Source organism: Nanorana parkeri, unplaced genomic scaffold, assembly GCF_000935625.1.
Source record: "Nanorana parkeri isolate BGI_ZX_2015 unplaced genomic scaffold, ASM93562v1 scaffold2, whole genome shotgun sequence".
Classification (NCBI taxonomy): Eukaryota; Metazoa; Chordata; class Amphibia; order Anura; family Dicroglossidae; genus Nanorana; species Nanorana parkeri.
In genome coordinates, this window is record NW_017306270.1 from 5,198,112 (window position 1) to 5,218,931 (window position 20,820).

Sequence of the window (20,820 nt, forward strand, 5' to 3'; positions counted from 1 at the left end):
CCTCACCGGCTGTCCCCCCCGCCAATGAGATGCCGCCTGAGGCGACAGGCTGCCTCATTATAAGGATAGCTCTGGGTAAATGCTAGTTTTTGCTTAGTCTTGCAATGTAAGTGATCAGCCCTGCATTGTGAGTGAGGACACAGAGGGCCCGTCCAAAACCCAGAGCGTCAGAGAGTAGAGGTGAGTACCAGATATTGGTGGAGTGAGGGATAAGGTAAGTAAAAGTCCTTTTTTAAGGGTCTCAAGGCAAAAGTGAGCATTAAACCCTTGCAGTGCAGGGGGTGTCCCACTGCAGGGGTAGTTTGTTTAAGATTTATCACCTTTGAAAAGGGAAAGTGGAAAATTGGAAGTTCACTGGCCCATGACCACAAATCATTTTTATTGGTCTGCTGAATTTTGATTGATTGCAATAAACAGATCAACACCTCAGCACTCTTTACACTGTCTTCTCATCATGTAGTCAGGTGGTGAGTTATCAGATAATTGCACAGCAGAGATGACTTCCTATCACGTTCAGTGGGGGGTACATCAGCAGCGTTTCAATGCAGATTAATTAAGGACTCTCTGAATTATGCATGTGTCAGCTGAGATTTGCTCAGTCAGTCCCGTGCTGTCTATCGAATTTCTGTTAATGTGTAAAATGGACACTCAGCTCTTTCTTCCCGATTTGCTTAAAGGGCATCTCCAAGCAACAAGCCACATTAGCAGCTGTCATGCATCTAAAGGAAATGTTTCTAAAATAACGCACATGTTGTTATCAGCCTATCAGTGCTGCATAGCAAAAAAAAGGCAAGTTCAGAATCTGCAATTTGTAAGGCTCCGAGACCTTGGTCTGCCTTTTAACCACAAAGACATATTATATGCATAGTGTGGGAGCGAATCACGTACATTTCTGTACAAGAACCCACATCCCCCCCATCCGTCACCCAACCCTAACACTGACCATGCACCTTACATTATGGCTGTACAGTCTCCTATAGAGCTACCAACAACACTGTAGTTACATAGTTACATAGTATTTGAGGTTGAATAAAGACATTAGTCCATCAAGTCCAACCTATTAGGATCTCATTCTAGGAGTACCTGTACCCCTGTATATTACGGTCCCTTAAGAAATCGTCCAAAAGTTTCTTGAACAATTCCACATTCTTTGCTGAAATCACTGTCTGTGGCAGTGAGTTCCAGACCCTAACTGATCTTACTGTGAAGAACCCCCTTCGCCCCTTGTGCTGGAATTTTTTTTCCACCAATTTTAGGTGGTGACCTCTAGTTTTTGTAATGGAGTTAATTTTAAACAGTTTATCGCTAATGTTGCTGCCACCATTGAACATTTTGTACATGGAGATCATATCCCCCCTTAATCTCCTCACCTCCAATGTGAACATGTTTGAATAAGGGCCAATAAGGGCCAATCTCATAGAATGCATAGAATGGACTGTTTAGGTAGGCCCTCATATTACACAGTTTTGGTACCTCCAGTGCCCATCATATACGGTGTGATTTGTGCGCCATCGCAAAAGATGGATTCCTCATCAACTGACTTATCAAACGACTCAGCACACAGGAATACTCCCTTCGCTATTGATCAGTTTTTTACTATCAGACTTATTTCTTATTATTTCTGAGTTATCGATTGGCATCTATGATGGATTCTCTGATATTTTGCATTTACTCTACATACGATCAATAAGAAATGATCAATACATTACCAGATCAGGCAATTGATGTGTCTCTGTTGAAAATGTTTGATTTTTATTTTTTGCTATAAGTCAGGCGGTGCATTTTATACATTCAGTTTGGGATTCAATCTGTTTGGTCACATAGATTGATCAGTCTCATGATCATGTTGATGTGAGTGACCACCATTAAATGACTATATAGAGATTGTACAGCCATATTGTAATGTGCATGGCCAGCATAATACTTATGATTTCCCTTTTATAGCCAACCCTAATCCCCAAATGTTAAAGAATAACTTGTACTTTAGTACAGTTGTCATTTAATGAATCCCTACCCCCTGAATACAGTTCACCAGCGGTAATGCTGACCTTCCTCCCAAATCCAACAATCTTTTCTCTGACCAGGTCCCTTTTTTTCATACTGCACATGTTTACCGTGGCCCAATTCATTCCAATGTGTAGGTGTACTCATGGTGGCTCCCAGCACTCATTTGGATTATGGCTTAACCATAGGAATGAATGGGCCCATGGCATGCACGCATGTGCATTGTGAAGAGGAAGATCCTTGTATCGGGGGAGGAGAGATCCCTGGATGATTGGGTAGGAAAGATCCCATGATCGTAGAGGGAAAATCCCTGTACTGGGTAGGAAAGATTCCTGAATTGGGGAGGAATGATTGTGGAGGATTGATGAGGAATGGAGTGAAAAGATTCCTGGATCAGGGAAGAAAGATTCCTGGACCAGGGAAGAATGATCTTTGGATTGGAGCAGAAAGATTGCTGGATCAGGGAAAAAAGACCCCTGGACTGGCTAGGAAAGATCCCTTAATTTAGTAAGAAAGATTCCTGGACTGGGGAGGAAAGATCCCTGGATTTAGTAAGAAAGATTCCTGGACTGGGGAGGAAAGATTGTTGAATCAGGGAGGAAAGTTCCTTGGATTGGGGAAGAAAGATTCTTGGATTTGGTAGGAAAGATGCCTGGATTGGTTGGAAAGATTCCTGGATCGGGCAGAGAAGATCCCTGGACTAGGGTTGCCACCCGTACGGGAATGACCCGGACAGTCCGGTTTTGGAATCCTGTGCCCGGGTACACTCCTTTTGCAGACCCGGGCACAGGATTCAAGCCGCAGACTTGCTCACCTGACAGCTGGCTGTGAGTGGCGGCGCCGCGGCGGACGAAAAATATAAAAGTTTATTAAAAAAAATATTTGAAAAAAATGTGAAAAAGGTAAAATAAAAAACATCTTCAGTTTCGGTCTGACATTTTTTTAAATTTCGGTTTCGTTTTTGAAATCTTCATTTCGGTGCACCTCTTGTATCGGTGCATCCCTAATTTACACTAACATGGAATCGTGGTGCTGGTGACATCTGTATTGGAGTTCTGTTGTGAGCGGCGCCATCCGCAGTCATTACGAGCACCCGTTTTGGGATATCGGGTAATGAGTGCGGCAAAGTATATGGATATTGCTTTATATAGTATATATCTGGGGACCTGTGGCACACTGGCAAGTTGTGATTAACTCCAAATATATGCGTCGTGTATACTTTACAAAAAAATTGCCGCGAGGTGCTACAGTGTTCGGGTTTGGCTTGAAGAAAAGGTGGCAACCCTACCCTGGACTGGGGAGGAAAGATTGTTGGATCAGGGAGGAAAGTTCCTTGGATTTGGTATTGAAAGCTTTCTGGAGTAGGGAAAAAAGATCCCTGGATGGGGAGCGGGGAGGAAAGAAATTATGAAAAAAAAATCCAGTTGTCCTTTGACATTTAAAGTAACTCCAGCAACAACTTTTAGTTGTGGATAGGTTAAGACTAGATATCTGTCAGTCTTGAAGGTGTTTACTGTTGCCTTTGCCCCAGTGAGATTTTTCTTCACTTCCTGTCATGTGAGAGCATTGTCACCGTGACGGGAAATAGGAGAAAATGTTGCATAGGGACACAAACAGCAATGAACAAACCTAATGGGGATTCTAGAATGCCCCCACTCTACTAAAAAGAAACATCTTAGTTGAGTGCTTTCAGGATCTCTGAGAGAGAACTCATCTGTTCCTCTTTTGGCTGAACCGGCGTTGCTCTGCTTCTGTTCCCTTCCTGGCAAGTGAGATTGTGCAGCATTGCGGCTAGCATGACAGTGACGTTGTAGGAGCAGATTGGAAGTCTCTCTAGCGGTCCTGTTGTTGGTAGATTTCCTCCAGCGACAGGATCACTAATGTGACAAGGCTCGAACATGAAACTGTCACATAAACTATCAAATGATAGCTTGTGCTAAAAGTACAGCACCAAAGCCTAACAGCCTTTTACTGAGCATAGTGAGCTCTCGCTTCTGTAGGACCACCAAATGCCTCCCCATCCCAGCAATCAGCATACAGGGCAGGCACTTTAACTTTCATCTGGAGTTTATCAACATGAAGACAGATTTCAGGTCAATAAAAAATGATTTATGGCTTCTAAATGAACCTATAGTAACCTTAATTGGTATTTCATGAATGTACCCAGAGGTTTTCTTTAAAGTGTAGCTGTAGATTCTTGTAAGATGACATATATGCCTTAGGGTTGCATAGCTGGTACCTCCAGAGATCCCATTATGCCACATTGATGTCTGTGCTCTGAACTGCCCCCCTCCCATATTCCTATCTGCCCTGAAATGTAATAGCCTGCTTGATTGGCCAGTAGGTGGGGGCTAATGGGGACAAGTCAGAATATAAACATTCACAAGCCAGTTTATAAACTTTCAAAGCACTGTTTTCTTTAATAAACAGTACACAAGAGGCTAGAAGAGATCATTGTAGTATAAAAAGATGGAGGTTATTAGGGATGAGTGGATTCATTTCATCAATATTCATGTGACAGCAAAATAACCTCTTTTTTATTTGTCAAATCTGCATCAAAATTAGCCTCAAATCTTATCAGTGGACTGCTTAAAAAAAAAAAAAATAATCAAACGGCTTTGTTTGCTAACAAAGCCACGTGATCACTGTGCCCTATAATCATATGGCTTTGTTGATAAGGAAAGCTAATGCTAACCCAATGCCTTTGTTTATCAACAAAGTCATGTGATTGCCTTGCCGGTGCTGACATAGTGATCACATGACTTTGTTGATATACAAAGGCTTAGGGTTAGCATTAGATTTCCCCTATCCCTCAATATCGAATGTCATGCTCCCAGCTAAGGAGAAGCCATTTTTTGGCACAAGAACAGGCCAGGATAGTTGAAAGGAGTCCATCTTAGACCCCGTATACACCGTGGCGGTTTGGCCGCATGGATCCGCTGATATGAACGATCTCATCGTTGCTATGGGGACCGTTAATGCGACCGCGCGAGTCCGCCGAATTCCGAACTGCCCCCATTCAGAATGAATGCTACAGCATCGCACCATTGCAAGTAGCGTGTGGTAACACACACTGGTAACACGTAATGGGCATTGCCGGTGGGTACAGTCTTATGTGAAGGGGGTCTACGTGTGGCAGAAGCGGCTGCAAAGAGGAAGTTAAAAAGGCGTGGGTGGGGGGGAGGGGGGACGACAACATGTATTTCCTAAAAGCATAAATCGTGACTTTTGGTTAATATATATGGCTTTAGTTTGGGTTTCATTTGATCTGTTTTAGTAGGGAGGGGTAAGAACCTTTTTCTGGTAAAATCCTAGTGAAGAAATTTTTCTTAACTTCCTGTCATAGAGATGGGGTCAGCAGGACAGGAAGTGGAGAGAAATCTCTCCTATACGGACAGAGATAGCAGCCAAAAACACTTTTCCACTACAGTGGAGAAAGGTTAGAACCTCTCCTACATTATTATTGCTGTGTCATTTCTTTTGCTGTGTCTGCTTTCCTTGTGCTGGTGACCCCCAGTCCCTTATTTCATATTCTGGTGTCGCCGGGACCCAACGGAAGCAGAAACTTTCCCAGCAGAGTTTGACTATATGTTATGCCTTTTGTTAGTTTTGGATAAAGTGGGAAGGGTTAGAACCTCTGTTGGATTTCTATTGCTGTCTGTGCCTGAGCTGGATTTACCCTCATGTCCTATTTACTACAATGTGATTTAAAGGGCCAGTCCACATTATGGACTGTTATGTTCCCTTATATGTTGAGCAGGGGCGTAACTATAGCCATAGCAGCCCAGGCGGCTGCTATGGGGCCTGTGGCTGGGAGAGGGCCCCACGGGGTTGTTGAGGCAAATTAAACTTAGAACATGTGAAGATAATACAGTACTATATGATTAAGGGTTGGAGTGGTTGCAGTTGACTGTAAAGTCTACAGTGTAAAGATGACTTACAAGAGGAATGTTATGATTTTGGCATCCTTACAGCTCAAAGAGAGGTCATCAGGGGGCCCCCATCACATTTTTGCTATGGGACCCTGTGATCTGTAGTTACAGCCCTGATGTTGAGTTAACGGAATATACTTCATGATCCCAATTCTCTTTCTGCCCGTCCCAGTTGTGGCTGTCCCCACTCTCCCTGTTGCATTCTCTATATTATAAATGAAATATGGAGCGTGGAACATCATCGGAAGGATTGCAGCAGATGCACACAATCACATGTTCAAAGATCTTGGCGACTTAGTGCCCAAGAGACATGACAACGTGTTAGGTGGTTTGAAGTTGGCATGCCTTGAGAGTAATATGGGGGCATTGTTGATCTCCTAAATATGCTACTTTCTTGGCTGTCTCAGGTATCAATATGTTGCTAGTCGCTGTCCTGGAACAAGCAGTCACTGAAACCAGAGGATCAGCAAAGAAATTAGCACTGGCATCTCCAATATGTTTTCCCATAGCAGGTTTCCAGGATCAGTTTTAGGAGGACTGATGCTTTAAAATGACATATGTACATACAATGTTCTGTCCCTTGTGAGCTTGCTACACAGGAAAGTCTTCTCCGTGCATTCAGCGGGATTTCTGTGTAATTTGTAACTGTACATCATTATGTAAAATGGCATTAATGTTTATGTGGCAGAAGCGGCTGCAAAGAGGAAGTTAAAAAGGCGTGGGTGGGGGGGAGGGGGGACGACAACATGTATTTCCTAAAAGCATAAATCGTGACTTTTGGTTAATATATATGGCTTTAGTTTGGGTTTCATTTGATCTGTTTTAGTAGGGAGGGGTAAGAACCTTTTTCTGGTAAAATCCTAGTGAAGAAATTTTTCTTAACTTCCTGTCATAGAGATGGGGTCAGCAGGACAGGAAGTGGAGAGAAATCTCTCCTATACGGACAGAGATAGCAGCCAAAAACACTTTTCCACTACAGTGGAGAAAGGTTAGAACCTCTCCTACATTATTATTGCTGTGTCATTTCTTTTGCTGTGTCTGCTTTCCTTGTGCTGGTGACCCCCAGTCCCTTATTTCATATTCTGGTGTCGCCGGGACCCAACGGAAGCAGAAACTTTCCCAGCAGAGTTTGACTATATGTTATGCCTTTTGTTAGTTTTGGATAAAGTGGGAAGGGTTAGAACCTCTGTTGGATTTCTATTGCTGTCTGTGCCTGAGCTGGATTTACCCTCATGTCCTATTTACTACAATGTGATTTAAAGGGCCAGTCCACATTATGGACTGTTATGTTCCCTTATATGTTGAGCAGGGGCGTAACTATAGCCATAGCAGCCCAGGCGGCTGCTATGGGGCCTGTGGCTGGGAGAGGGCCCCACGGGGTTGTTGAGGCAAATTAAACTTAGAACATGTGAAGATAATACAGTACTATATGATTAAGGGTTGGAGTGGTTGCAGTTGACTGTAAAGTCTACAGTGTAAAGATGACTTACAAGAGGAATGTTATGATTTTGGCATCCTTACAGCTCAAAGAGAGGTCATCAGGGGGCCCCCATCACATTTTTGCTATGGGACCCTGTGATCTGTAGTTACAGCCCTGATGTTGAGTTAACGGAATATACTTCATGATCCCAATTCTCTTTCTGCCCGTCCCAGTTGTGGCTGTCCCCACTCTCCCTGTTGCATTCTCTATATTATAAATGAAATATGGAGCGTGGAACATCATCGGAAGGATTGCAGCAGATGCACACAATCACATGTTCAAAGATCTTGGCGACTTAGTGCCCAAGAGACATGACAACGTGTTAGGTGGTTTGAAGTTGGCATGCCTTGAGAGTAATATGGGGGCATTGTTGATCTCCTAAATATGCTACTTTCTTGGCTGTCTCAGGTATCAATATGTTGCTAGTCGCTGTCCTGGAACAAGCAGTCACTGAAACCAGAGGATCAGCAAAGAAATTAGCACTGGCATCTCCAATATGTTTTCCCATAGCAGGTTTCCAGGATCAGTTTTAGGAGGACTGATGCTTTAAAATGACATATGTACATACAATGTTCTGTCCCTTGTGAGCTTGCTACACAGGAAAGTCTTCTCCGTGCATTCAGCGGGATTTCTGTGTAATTTGTAACTGTACATCATTATGTAAAATGGCATTAATGTTTTATGGAGACTTTGCAATGCATGAAGCTCTGTGAGCAGTTGTGGGATAAATGATTTTATCTGTTGGAAATAGCTTTTTAAGTTCACGTCAGGTCATGAATTTCCATAGAGTAGTTGCAGTAATAAGGATGCTGTGGACAGAGGATGTGAGTGGTCCTCTTTCTCATATAATATATAGCGAGTGTCATTTATTGCACAAACACGCCACCTAGTGGCTATAATAGTGTAATACAACTAGGAATGGCTATGAACATTCACAGGCAAAGAACCTCTAATCTTGTACAGAGACCAGAGGTGTAACCAAAGTCCAAAGTTACTGGTATGAAATCTGAACAGGGAGCTCATTATAAAAGCATCTGGGGTCCCCTTCAGCCCTTAAATTGCTTTTGTTAAATACAGTGACTGCCACTGCTAACCTCCTTCTGAACATTTTAGTTGGCTGCCATGATGGCTCTCTGGCTGTAAAACCTTAAAAGGAGTTAAATCTTACAAATACATTCAAGTACCTTAACTATTAACGAAAATGTATCTTATTTGTGTATCACTCTGCTGTAGATCCTCAAATCATCTCTGAATCTGTGCTGACACACTTGTGTTATAAAGTAGGCACCGCTCCAAGCTCACTCCCAGGATGGACCTACAATCTCATGTTTAATTTAATAATTTGTATTGAGATTGTAGTCCATCCTGGGAGCAAGCTTGGAGCGGTGACTACTTTACAACACAAGTGTGTCAGCACAGATTCAGAGATGATTTGAGGATCTACAGCAGAGTGATACACAAATAAGATACATTTTTGTTCATAGTTAAGGTACTTGAATGCATTTTTAAGGTTTAACTCCTGAGTGTCGTGTCACTTTAAGTTAGCCAGTAAAGGGTGTCACTCCAAACTTTCTGCATTAATCTCAATGGCTAACATAGTACAATACTCTGCTACTGCTAATGTTCATCAAATACAGACATTAACAGTCTATTTAACCTGCACATCTTTGTGTTTTCTAGTGCTGGTGTTGGCCGGACGGGAACCTTTATTGTGATAGATGCCATCATAGACATGATGAATGAAGAGAAGAAGGTGGACGTGTTTCATTTTGTTTTGAAAATCCGCAGCCAGCGGCCTCAAATGGTTCAGACTGATGTAAGTGGAAAGCATGTATAGCATTCATTTAATTCTTCCTGTTTCTTTGCCTTAAAGTGCACCTGTGTCCAGACTACGGACATTAAACTATTTACACATCCTTACCAAGCAGTAAAAGAGCTTTCAAACATTGCCCTCACTCACCTCTGTAGCTGCTTGTAATGTGAAGTAATTTGTTTTCAAAGATTCTAAGGAACAGAGGGGAGAAGCAGACCACATAGAGTAATATGGTCATCCCATATGTAGCTGGAGAGTAAAAAAAAAAACAGAAGCACCTTTAGCAAACATCACATCTGTGTCTTTCAAGCTCAGCGATACATTAGGACAGACGTTTGTACATCTAACCCAACACCCAAACACAAGTAACTTGGTGTATGCCATGTAGGGAGGCCTGTACATTGATGAGGCAAAACGACCTCTCAAAACCAATTGCCCAACATAGGGCAGATTCATCAGGTCAGCCAAGGTGTAGGAGAACAGCCACGTCTTCAGAAACATAGGAGGGCAGATTCTTCAGGTCAGTCAAGGTGTAGAAGAACAGCCAAGTCTTCAGAAACATAGGAGGGCAGATTCTTCAGGTCAGTCAAGGTGTAGAAGAACAGCCAAGTCTTCAGAAACATAGGAGGGCAGATTCTTCAGGTCAGTCAAGGTGTAGAAGAACAGCCAAGTCTTCAGAAACATAGGAGGGCAGATTCTTCAGGTCAGTCAAGGTGTAGGAGAACAGCCAAGTCTTCTGAAAAGGGACATTCATTGGAGGACAGTAAAGGTGCACATTTTGAACAGAGAGGACCATTGTCCATAAAAGAGGCCATCCTACATCAAACTGGGACAACCATCCCTGAACAGAAGAACATTCTTTGACATCATCTTTCTTCCACATATAATGCCATTTTAACATCTCTACCTCAACAATTTACATTTTCAGCCATGTAAATCGAGGGATTAACCCCTATGCAAACTTCCTGACACAAAGGATGAGATTATGTAACTAGAACAGGGGGGTTTCAAACCTTTCACACCTCCTATCCTGTTCTTGAACAATCAACATCTGCCTTGAGGTATTACATGGCAACTGGATTAAAGTGTCTGTGCTCCTATGTGGATATAAATGCTAGAATATCTCTCTACCACTCATGGGAACTGAACCTGTGGCTTGAACAAGCTACAAAAGGTCTTCAACATTACAGAACAAGTCCAAGCCATTAGAGGGCTGGCAGGAGTCCATGATCTGCTGTCTGAAGAAAATTGCTGACATTTCAATACTTGTGTTGACCTTCAAATAAATAAAATTCTCCACAATGCCTATAGGTACAGAGGTGAATGAAGGCTTCTTTTAAAATGCTTGTCCATTAAATGCTTTCCTGTGCATGATCTGGCCACATGTTCAGACAGAAGTCTGTTTTTTTTTTTTTTTATCTCATCAGTGGGGGCACAGATTGCACCCAAACACTTCATAAAGTAAAATTGGAAAGAGTTGGATCCTTTGTCAGATTATTATTATTGACTGTGTGTCTTCCTGTCTCGGTGACAACCCCTCTCCTAATGCCCTGCCTTGTTGTTACAGGGACTTAGAGCTTATAATTCTGTTAAGTTTAATAAAAGTGTATAGTATAAACATTTCTGGACCCTCTCATCAGCCCCCCCCCCCCCCCCCCACTATTTTTTTAGATGCAGTATTCATTCATCTACCAAGCCTTACTCGAATACTACCTCTATGGAGACACAGAACTCGATGTGGCCTCTTTAGAAAAACACCTTCAGACTCTGTACAGCCCTGCACCTCACTATGAGAAAACCGGCCTCGAGCAGGAGTTCAAAGTAAGTTTTACTCTTCCGATATGCATTACAGTTGATGTATATTGGTTGTGTATATATATATTTTCTTTCTTTAGTTATTATGTCTAGGGCTAAAAAACAAATGTTTAAGAATTAATTTTTAGTCTGGTAAAATTACCATATTTCATGTGAATATTTTATGTTTTCAATATCAGTCACTGGGGAGAACTCTAGGCTAATATTATTGTGTCTCCTAGGCTTCATGTTTACAGCGTTCAGTAGCTCAAGCTGAAGTGTACAAATAAATGAGTTATAGCAGTGACACTTCCCCTCTCCGATGCTTTAGGCAGCTCCTCCAGGAGGTTTTATTTAGAGACAAACTGTCTGAAAGAGAACAGCTTCTGCTGTGCTTTCTCTTCAGTAAAACCAATGATGCTATGGGAATTCTGTGTCTTGGGTGCACACCGTGTTAAATGCTTAACATTTTTATCTGGCCCCTTGACACTGATGTAACACAGTTATGCGGTGTCCCTCTATCTCTTTCTCTTCTGTGAGAAGGAAAATATTCTTTATAAAGTCTGTAAAGAAAAATAAATAATAATTAGATCAGGGCTCGATCTGCTGTGGGTTAGTGCTCATGTCAGCGTTAGTGTGTTTAGGTAGGATAAGAAAAATTGTTGGTTTTTTTTTGGGCACAGACAACAAATAACACACACGTGTGGTATCCTCGTGCATTTCCGTAGTAGGAAAATGTATGTTTATTTTTTTGGGAGGGTCATGGTAATGGCAACAAATATACAGCTACATTTTTTCATATATTTTTACTATTTTGGGCCAGTTTTCCCTGTGAAAATTTTTTTTTTTTAAATCAGGAGATATCTATTAACATTTGCCACCAAATGAAGGCTCGATTTGTCACTGGGGGTCTATCTATAAACAATTTGCAGAGCTATACACAATGCAAATTTCTGTGAATGTCCATACTTTGCGAACAGAGGCAAAAATAAAATTGAACTAAAAAGATTTGTTTTACCCTCTGTCATTTAGGGGTTAAAAAGTAGGGGGGAAAAAGAAAAAAAACACCAGTTTACAAAAATCTAAACATAAAAAATTAAATGAACCAGATATGTTTTTCCCTTCTGTCATTAAGGGGTTATATAGTAGAAACATAAGATATAAAACACCAGTTCACAAACATATAAACATAGAAAGAAAGAAAATTACCCAAATAAGATTTGTTTTACTTTGTACCATTAAAGGAGAACTATGAGGTGAGTGATTTTCACTCACCTCATAGTTCTAGCCGACCTGTGACAATGAGACTGTCACATGTCGGCTTAGTAGATCGGGAGGTGAGCCAACATATACCGGCGTTCGCTCACCTCTCGATCCTGTCACGGCTCTCTGCCGTGACAGGGGAGGGGCTGGATTCCCCCCTCCGATCCGCCAGTGCTGACTGGCGGAACGGACGGGGGCGGGTACAGCTGGCTCTGCCTCTAGATAGGCAGAGCCAGCTGTCAGTCACGCAGCTGGGCGGATCCCGGCACAATTGTCGGGATCCGCTTCAGCTGCGGCGTCTCAGTATACCGCAGGCAGCAGCTCGCGGTATACTGCGGAGTCTCAGTATACCGCGAGCTGTAGCTCACGGTATACTGAGCCTAGGGTGACGGGAGGACGCTAGTTTGTGTCCTCCCGTTACCCTATGGAGAACTATGGGGAAAAGCCTTAACCCCATAGTTCTCCTTTAAGGGGTTAAATAGTAGAAAACAAATATAAAACAGACTTTATTATAAACATAAAACAAAATAAAATTGACCCAAATGCAGAATAAAATAAAAAACCACAGACACTTCTGTTATATTTCTGCCCACAATTTGCGTAGTGTGTATGTGTGTACTGCTTGTTTATTTGTATGTTTTTGTTGCTATGATATCTGGTATTATGCTGCGGTATTAACAGCTGCCAACTCTCTCAGGTTATCATGCCCTGTTCCTGAGAATGCTCCTCTCTTGCAGTGTCTCTGGTTGTAATCATTGATCAATTTAACAATAGCATTTCTTATTTTCTGGGGAGGAGAACACAATATATAAGGTATGCCCTGACAGTTACGTTGTGATACCAGTGTTGGCTCTTCAGCCCGGGGTTGCTATAAAATTGGATCTCATCTGCATTGACACGGCAGGTTTGTGTTACACATACGCTCAGTGTTTTACCACTGCATACCAGATCCGGCTGAGCAGATGCCAGCTGGACACGGTACAGCCCCAAGACAAAGCTCTGCATTGTGTGACTAGGGCCAGATTAATGGTTTGTAAAGTGAAAACATTTATATGTTCATTGGAGATCCTGTCACAGGGTAACACTGAGCTTGCGTCTACTAGGAAATCCACGGCTGTCCCGCAGACCTGTGCATCAGTGTCACATGCAGGTTTCTTACATGTGACCCCTGTCAGCCAAGTGAAATGTATAAGGGCCCGTTTACACCACAGCGTTTCACTAAACGCACAGGATTCATGTCTGGGTACTTGGGATAGGGGAGCAATGGCACTGGACCCTTGGTTGTCTTGTTGGCATTGCTATCCAATAGTATTATATTGGTGTTGTCTGGTTACCAGGCTGGAATCTTCTGCACCCCAGAGGGTTCCTACAGTTCCCTGGGCTTATAGTGAGGAACAGCAGATCTGATAGTTCAGATACAATTTTTGTTTCCAATATAGGGTCAGATAGGGGATCAAAACACAGGAAGCCTACATGTTCGGGGGTCCACACATTTCCCTCCTTCATCTAGGCTTGAAAAGTGAAACAATATACATTATATGGACTGAATTGAAGGTAAAATATCAATGATAATTCACCAGTGGGATATCAGACATAGATCGTGATAGCAAATGCTTTAGACCAGGGGTGGCCAACTCCCGCCCCTCCAGCTGTTGTGGAATTATAAGTCGTACGAGGCATTGCAAGACAGTTACAGGCTTGACTCCCAGAAGCAGAGGCATGTTGGAATTAATAGTTACAGCACAGCTGGAGGGCCGGAGTTGCCTGCTCCTGGTTTAGAAGCCGCTGATGAGAAATGTGCCTGATATCATACTGGTAACAACACTAGTAATATTTTACCCTCAATTCAGTCCATATACATTGTTTCCCTTTCCAAGCCCTGATGAAGGACCCCTGACATTGGATGGCATTTTTTGATCTTCTTCCTGACCCTATAATAGGTAATAAGACGGCTTGTAGTGTCTTATCCTAAAGGGACCATTGCTGTTCTCTCCTTATAAAATTGCTGTCTGCCTGGCTATCATGCTGATCTAATCTCCAGTGTTTAAGGCCCTGAGTATACTTAGTTGTAGGACAGTAAAATGGAGGCCTGGAATATAATTGTATCTGGACTATTAATCTGTGGGGCGACACTTCAGTCTCAGATCCCTCAATATTCCACCCTCAATTCAGTCCATATTCATTGTTTCCTTTTTCAAGCTCACATGAATGGGGTGTTTTTGGACCCCCGATATGCATTGGCTTCCCATTTTTGATCTTTTATCTGACCCTATACTGGAATAAAATTGTGTTTGAACTAGGGATGCACCGATACCGGTTTTTCAGTATCGAGTACCGATATTTATCTTTCGGTACTCGCCGATACCGGTACTGAGACCGGTACTTCCGCTAGCATGGAGCCGGCTTCCTGGGCAATCAAGAAGCCAGGTGGTGGGTGATGTCACGCCGCCCGGCTTTTTGATTGCCCGGAAAGCCAGCTCCATGCTGTTTAGCCAGTATGATGCTAATTGGCTACTAAACCATTCAGAATGGAGCCGGCCAAACAGCATGGAGGGGGCTTCCTGGCCAATCAGGAAATCTCCCTCTGACCAGAAGTTCCGGTATCGGGGAATGTATCAGAGCATTTGGGCAAGTACGAGTACTCACCTAAATACTCTGTATCGGTGCATCTCCAATTTGGACTATTAATCAGCGGTGTGGAGCTTCAATTTCAGATCTGTTCTTCTGCACTTCAAGCCAAGGAAACTGTAGGAACCCTCTGGGGTGTAGAAGCTACCAGCCTGGCAACCAGACAACCTCTACCAGCACCATTATAATACCGCTGGATAGCAATTCCAATAGGACAACCCTGGAGTCCAGTGGCATCCATATTTCCCTTCTCTAAACTTTTTTAGTGCAGAACAGGAGAGGAGCATGTACCGTGGCAATTCAAGACCATGGTGCTGACCAACAAGTTTGCCCGTAGATAAAACAAAAGGAGGTTCACTTTGCTGTGAGTAGTAGGGTTCTGAGCCAGTTTTCTTGCAGAATCTTAGAATGGGATTTTTCTGTATTTCTAGAAACTGACGAATGTCCGAATAATGAAGGAGAACATGAGGACCGGTAACCTGCCAGCAAACATGAAGAAAGCCAGAGTCATCCAGATCATCCCATGTAAGTAGAGCCAAAGCCGACCTACCGGCCACATTCACATAACCTTCTGCGGGTTGGTGTTTGACCCAAAAAATTCAATTTAGCAAGAATCAGTGTAAATTCAAGTCGTGTATGACCAGCCTAATTCTATCCTATCTGAGCAATAGTATTATTATATCATTAAAGCATATAAAACATATTTTGATTCTTCTGCAGTCTGTGTCTCATTGATTGGGGAGATTTCCCTGCACTTCCTGCACTGGAGACATAATAGAACGTAAGAAAATCTCCCCAAAGTGAGGGGAAATCCCTGGTCACCAGAGCAGATGTCTCCATTGGTTGATGTCTCCTTTATTTCTGTTCTGGTCACTACTGTAAAATTTGGGATTCTCTATCACTTTCTAACCTGTTAAATATGGCCACCAGGACGAACGGGGGCTGAATCTCCCCAGGGCACAGACAGCAATAGAAAGTTACCAGAGGTTTTAATTCTTCCCCTCTGCATCCAACACTGGACAATGATCACCAGGACACACAGAGGGTGAATCTCCCCCATGGGGATATAGACAGTAGACACCTGACAGGGTTTAACAGTTCAACGCTCCATCTAAAACTACAAATAAAAGTTGTGGCATTGGACACATATATATATATACATATGGCCACTAATGGCTGCTACACACTGTTTTATGTCTGATGTATGTCTATAGGAACATTTGTCTTCCTATACCTGATCTGTGCAAATATATTGTATACTGTAGTCGTGGTTGTTTTGTGGGATGTGCAGGGTGCGGTCTTTCTTATCTCTTCACACACTTGTAGAAAGGAGTCTACATGAGGGCTTACAGGGTCAGTCCACTTCTATGACGAGATGACAGCAGACCAGATCACATATTTATATGTCTCAGAGAGTCCCCCCTTGCCTGCTCTGCCCCTCACCACAAGGGTTCACTATTTGTCCAAGGGCAGTGCATAAACGTCCAAGGGCAGTGCAGCTACTTGCAGCAATAACCCCGTGCAGGCCCCCCTACACTTCAGTCATTGGTTGCTAGGACCGCTAGCGTCCTAGCAACCAGTGACATCAGGGGCAGGGCCAGGTGCTACAACTACAAGTCACTCGTACTTCATGCTATTGTGCGACCCCATCCCTCTCTGCACCCCATCCCAACCCCACCCCAACTGTGGTTTTGGGTCTCACACTCCTCTGGGGGGCACGGGAACACTGCAAACAGTGTCAGGATGGAGAGCGGGAGCAGACTGTGGAATGTCCGTTCCCTGACCTCTGTGATCAGTGAACCATGAAGCACAGTGCTCTCAGCACTTCCTTCTTCAGCTGTCAGAAGCCGGCCGAAGACTATGAAGCACAATCCTGTGCTTATTCATCTGTATTGGAGGGCAGGAGAAACTAATAGACCCCTAATGTCTCCATAAAGAGAACCTGTCACCTCCAAATGCTGTCACATGGGGGCTATTTATCCCATTTGTGATAGTAGAAGTTAAGTAAATAAATACATACAGAAAAGTAAATAAAATAAAAAAGATTAAAAGGTGTTTAAAAAGTAAATAATAATAATTTTAAAAAAAAGATGATAGAAATGTAAAAATAATAAATGCAAAATGTAAAAAAAAATTAAAACCAGCCCTGCCGCCCCCACCATCTCCTCCTAATGAACACATGTGCGTAAGGCATACACGTGTATGTAAACGTGGAAGGAGTTCTATAAGAAATAAACAGCGCGATGTGCTAGGATCGGTGCATCACCACTGTGTCTGGGAACACGCAACAACAGCTGTGCATTGTAGTGCAGTTGCTGGTGTGATTGCAGTCCAAATGGCGGACCGCGGTGCAGACAATGACTGAGTGAACTGCCCGGTCCAGACCACGATTCGGACTTCTCCTGGATGAAAATGTTACTCTTGAATGTTGATCCACTACCCTTGGTATAGTGTATGGTCACCTTAAAGCTACCTATACTTACATTTGCATCTATATGGCATCATTTTGTGTAAGTGAATGTGGTGAACATTGGGAGAAAATTGTCCTTTTGTATTGCAGCGTTGGTCTTGTACTATTAGGCCTGTACACAGCACGGTCGGGGCCGGCTTAATAAAAGCTGGAACTAAACGTTTCTTTTGTTTTATTACATAGATGACTTCAATCGAGTGATTCTACCAATGAAGAGGGGTGAAGAATACACGGACTATATTAACGCATCATTCATCGATGTAAGTGCTGTGAGCTTACAATAGAGCCTCTCTGAATAATCTGTAGCAAGAACAGCAGTGTGTGCATTGTCCTCGGCAGCCAATCACATTACAGCGTTTCTGGTTTAAGTTTTGAAAAAGAAAGCAAGGCTCGCTTTAGTTGCTATGGGCAACAACATGCTTTTATCTGCACCACTAGATTATATAAATATATCTCTTATTATAGATGAATTGACCATACACTGGACTTGAGCTGCCAAGGGTCCTTCGTTGTTAGGATGCAGGTGACTTGAGCTGCCTAGAGTCCTTTGTTGCTAGGATGCAGGTGACTTGTGCTGCCTAGAGTCCTTCGTTGCTAGGATGCAGGTTACTTGTGCTGCCTAGAGTCCATCGTTGCTAGGATGCAGGTGACTTGTGCTGCCTAGAGTCCTTCGTTGCTAGGATGCAGGTTACTTGTGCTGCCTAGAGTCCTTCGTTGCTAGGATGCAGGTGACTTGTGCTGCCTAGAGTCCTTCGTTGCTAGGATGCAGGTTACTTGTGCTGCCTAGAGTCCATCGTTGCTAGGATGCAGGTGACTTGAGCTGCCTAGGGTCCTTCGTTGCTAGGATGCAGGTGACTTGTGCTGCCTAGAGTCCTTCGTTGCTAGGATGCAGGTGACTTGTGCTGCCTAGAGTCCTTCGTTGCTAGGATGCAGGTGACTTGAGCTGCCTAGAGTCCATCGTTGCTAGGATGCAGGTGACTTGTGCTGCCTAGAGTCCTTCGTTGCTAGGATGCAGGTGACTTGAGCTGCCTAGAGTCCTTCGTTGCTAGGATGCAGGTGACTTGTGCTGCCTAGAGTCCTTCGTTGCTAGGATGCAGGTGACTTGTGCTGCCTAGAGTCCTTCGTTGCTAGGATGCAGGTGACTTGTGCTGCCTAGAGTCCTTCGTTGCTAGGATGCAGGTGACTTGTGCTGCCTAGAGTCCTTCGTTGCTAGGATGCAGGTGACTTGTGCTGCCTAGAGTCCTTCGTTGCTAGGATGCAGGTGACTTGTGCTGCCTAGAGTCCTTCGTTGCTAGGATGCAGGTGACTTGTGCTGCCTAGAGTCCTTCGTTGCTAGGATGCAGGTGACTTGTGCTGCCTAGAGTCCTTCGTTGCTAGGATGCAGGTGACTTGTGCTGCCTAGAGTCCTTCGTTGCTAGGATGCAGGTGACTTGTGCTGCCTAGAGTCCTTCGTTGCTAGGATGCAGGTGACTTGTGCTGCCTAGAGTCCTTCGTTGCTAGGATGCAGGTGACTTGTGCTGCCTAGAGTCCTTCGTTGCTAGGATGCAGGTGACTTGTGCTGCCTAGAGTCCTTCGTTGCTAGGATGCAGGTGACTTGTGCTGCCTAGAGTCCTTCGTTGCTAGGATGCAGGTGACTTGAGCTGCCTAGAGTCCTTCGTTGCTAGGATGCAGGTGACTTGTGCTGCCTAGAGTCCTTCGTTGCTAGGATGCAGGTGACTTGTGCTGCCTAGAGTCCTTCGTTGCTAGGATGCAGGTGACTTGTGCTGCCTAGAGTCCTTCGTTGCTAGGATGCAGGTGACTTGAGCTGCCTAGAGTCCTTCGTTGCTAGGATGCAGGTGACTTGTGCTGCCTAGAGTCCTTCGTTGCTAGGATGCAGGTTACTTGAGCTGCCTAGAGTCCTTCGTTGCTAGGATGCAGGTGACTTGAGCTGCCTAGGGTCCTTCGTTGCTAGGATGCAGGTGACTTGTGCTGCCTAGAGTCCTTCGTTGCTAGGATGCAGGTGACTTGTGCTGCCTAGAGTCCTTTGTGAATAGTGTGCAGGCGGCTCAAGCCACCTAGCGTCCTAGCAGCAAAGGTGAAACACCCAGAAGCCGGTGTTTCACCTTTGGGTGACGGTGCAACTTAATCAGAGCAGTAGCATTATGACACACATAGGCCGGTGTCTAGTGGATGAAGGTAAAAGGGGAACCAAGCCTTTCAAATTTGAAAACCATTATAACTATTTCTGTATGTTGTTTCCTTTTTCTGGTCACCTCTGGACATTTGTGGCAGATGAACTATTGGGGTCGGGGGCGTTTAGAGGAGTCAGAAGACTCATTATAGTTCAGAGAAAGGAACAGTGGTTTCATGTTTCTCTATCTGGTGGTCCGAACGGGTAAAAAGTAATTGTGACTATAAAACAAACAGCGCCCTGCCTTCAACAGCTCATCGGTCACATGGGGCGAATCTTATCTTAAAGGGCGTCACCACTCATTGACGGGATAGGTGTGCTCCTGTTACCTTTTTCCATTGTACAGGGACCAGGTAGGGGCCATCCAGCCAGACAAGCTGAAACATGAGCCATAGCGTAGTTCTATCAGGGGGAGGAAGAGACGGCAAGAATGTTGTGTAACAAAAGATGGGAGGGAAATCCTTCGCACAAAGAAACGTGACAAGGATTATCTATAGATATGTAATAACACAACACACGGAGCAGGACATGGGAGCGCCCGTTCACAGCGACATCCCCTCCCCCACCCCTACTGTCATGGCTTCAGACATGTACACACGCATGTTTTGTCTTCACTGTAATTGAGGATTTTAAATCTGATATATGGGGACAGTCATGCTGATGGTTTCTTTCTTTCCTTTGTTGGCTCTTAATTCCAAACTTCAGAATTAAATAAATGTTTGTAACGTATTCCCAGACGCCTGGAGTCGCTGTAATAACATTTGAGGAATCATCGAAAGACTTTAGTTTGCAAAATTCAGAATTCATTGATAATCAAAGACACGTGGCTACATTAAAGCAGAACTCTGGGGAAAATGTTCCTAACCCCTGCAGTGGGGCTACCCCTGCACTATAAGTGTCAAGTGCTTGTTTTTGTCTAGGTTCAAAAATAACAAAGTTATATGCACCCGATCCTCTGAGCCAGCTTGCTCTTAGACCGGTCCCTGGAGCCTCTCTTCCCCTCCGATGCAGTGATGGTATGCCCCCCAGGGTCCTCACGTCCTATACACAGTGTATAGAATGCAATGACTGAAGGATCCTTAGACAGCTCTAAGTCCATCAAGTTCAATCAATAGAGAAATTATATATATATATATTTATTATTATTTACCGGTGTTCTATCAAAAAAGAACACTGGCTTCACTTCCCGGGGCTGCCTGGCTTCCTGACCAACCAGGAAGCCGGGCGGCGCGTCATGACCTGCTGCCTGGCTTCCTGATTGGCCAG

At 43.8% G+C, this 20,820-nt stretch overlaps 1 protein-coding gene across 2 annotated transcripts in view; it reads left to right on the plus strand.

The window, feature by feature from the left end:
* PTPRE (protein tyrosine phosphatase, receptor type E) overlaps nucleotides 1–20,820 on the plus strand; it is a 158,141-nt gene that overhangs the window by 130,357 nt on the left and 6,964 nt on the right. For both annotated transcript variants that reach the window (XM_018562687.1, XM_018562761.1), the window contains 4 exons: nucleotides 9,097–9,232; nucleotides 10,901–11,050; nucleotides 15,346–15,439; nucleotides 17,568–17,644. In XM_018562687.1, coding sequence (XP_018418189.1) covers nucleotides 9,097–9,232; nucleotides 10,901–11,050; nucleotides 15,346–15,439; nucleotides 17,568–17,644 — 457 coding nt within the window. The remainder of the gene's footprint in view (nucleotides 1–9,096; nucleotides 9,233–10,900; nucleotides 11,051–15,345; nucleotides 15,440–17,567; nucleotides 17,645–20,820) is intronic.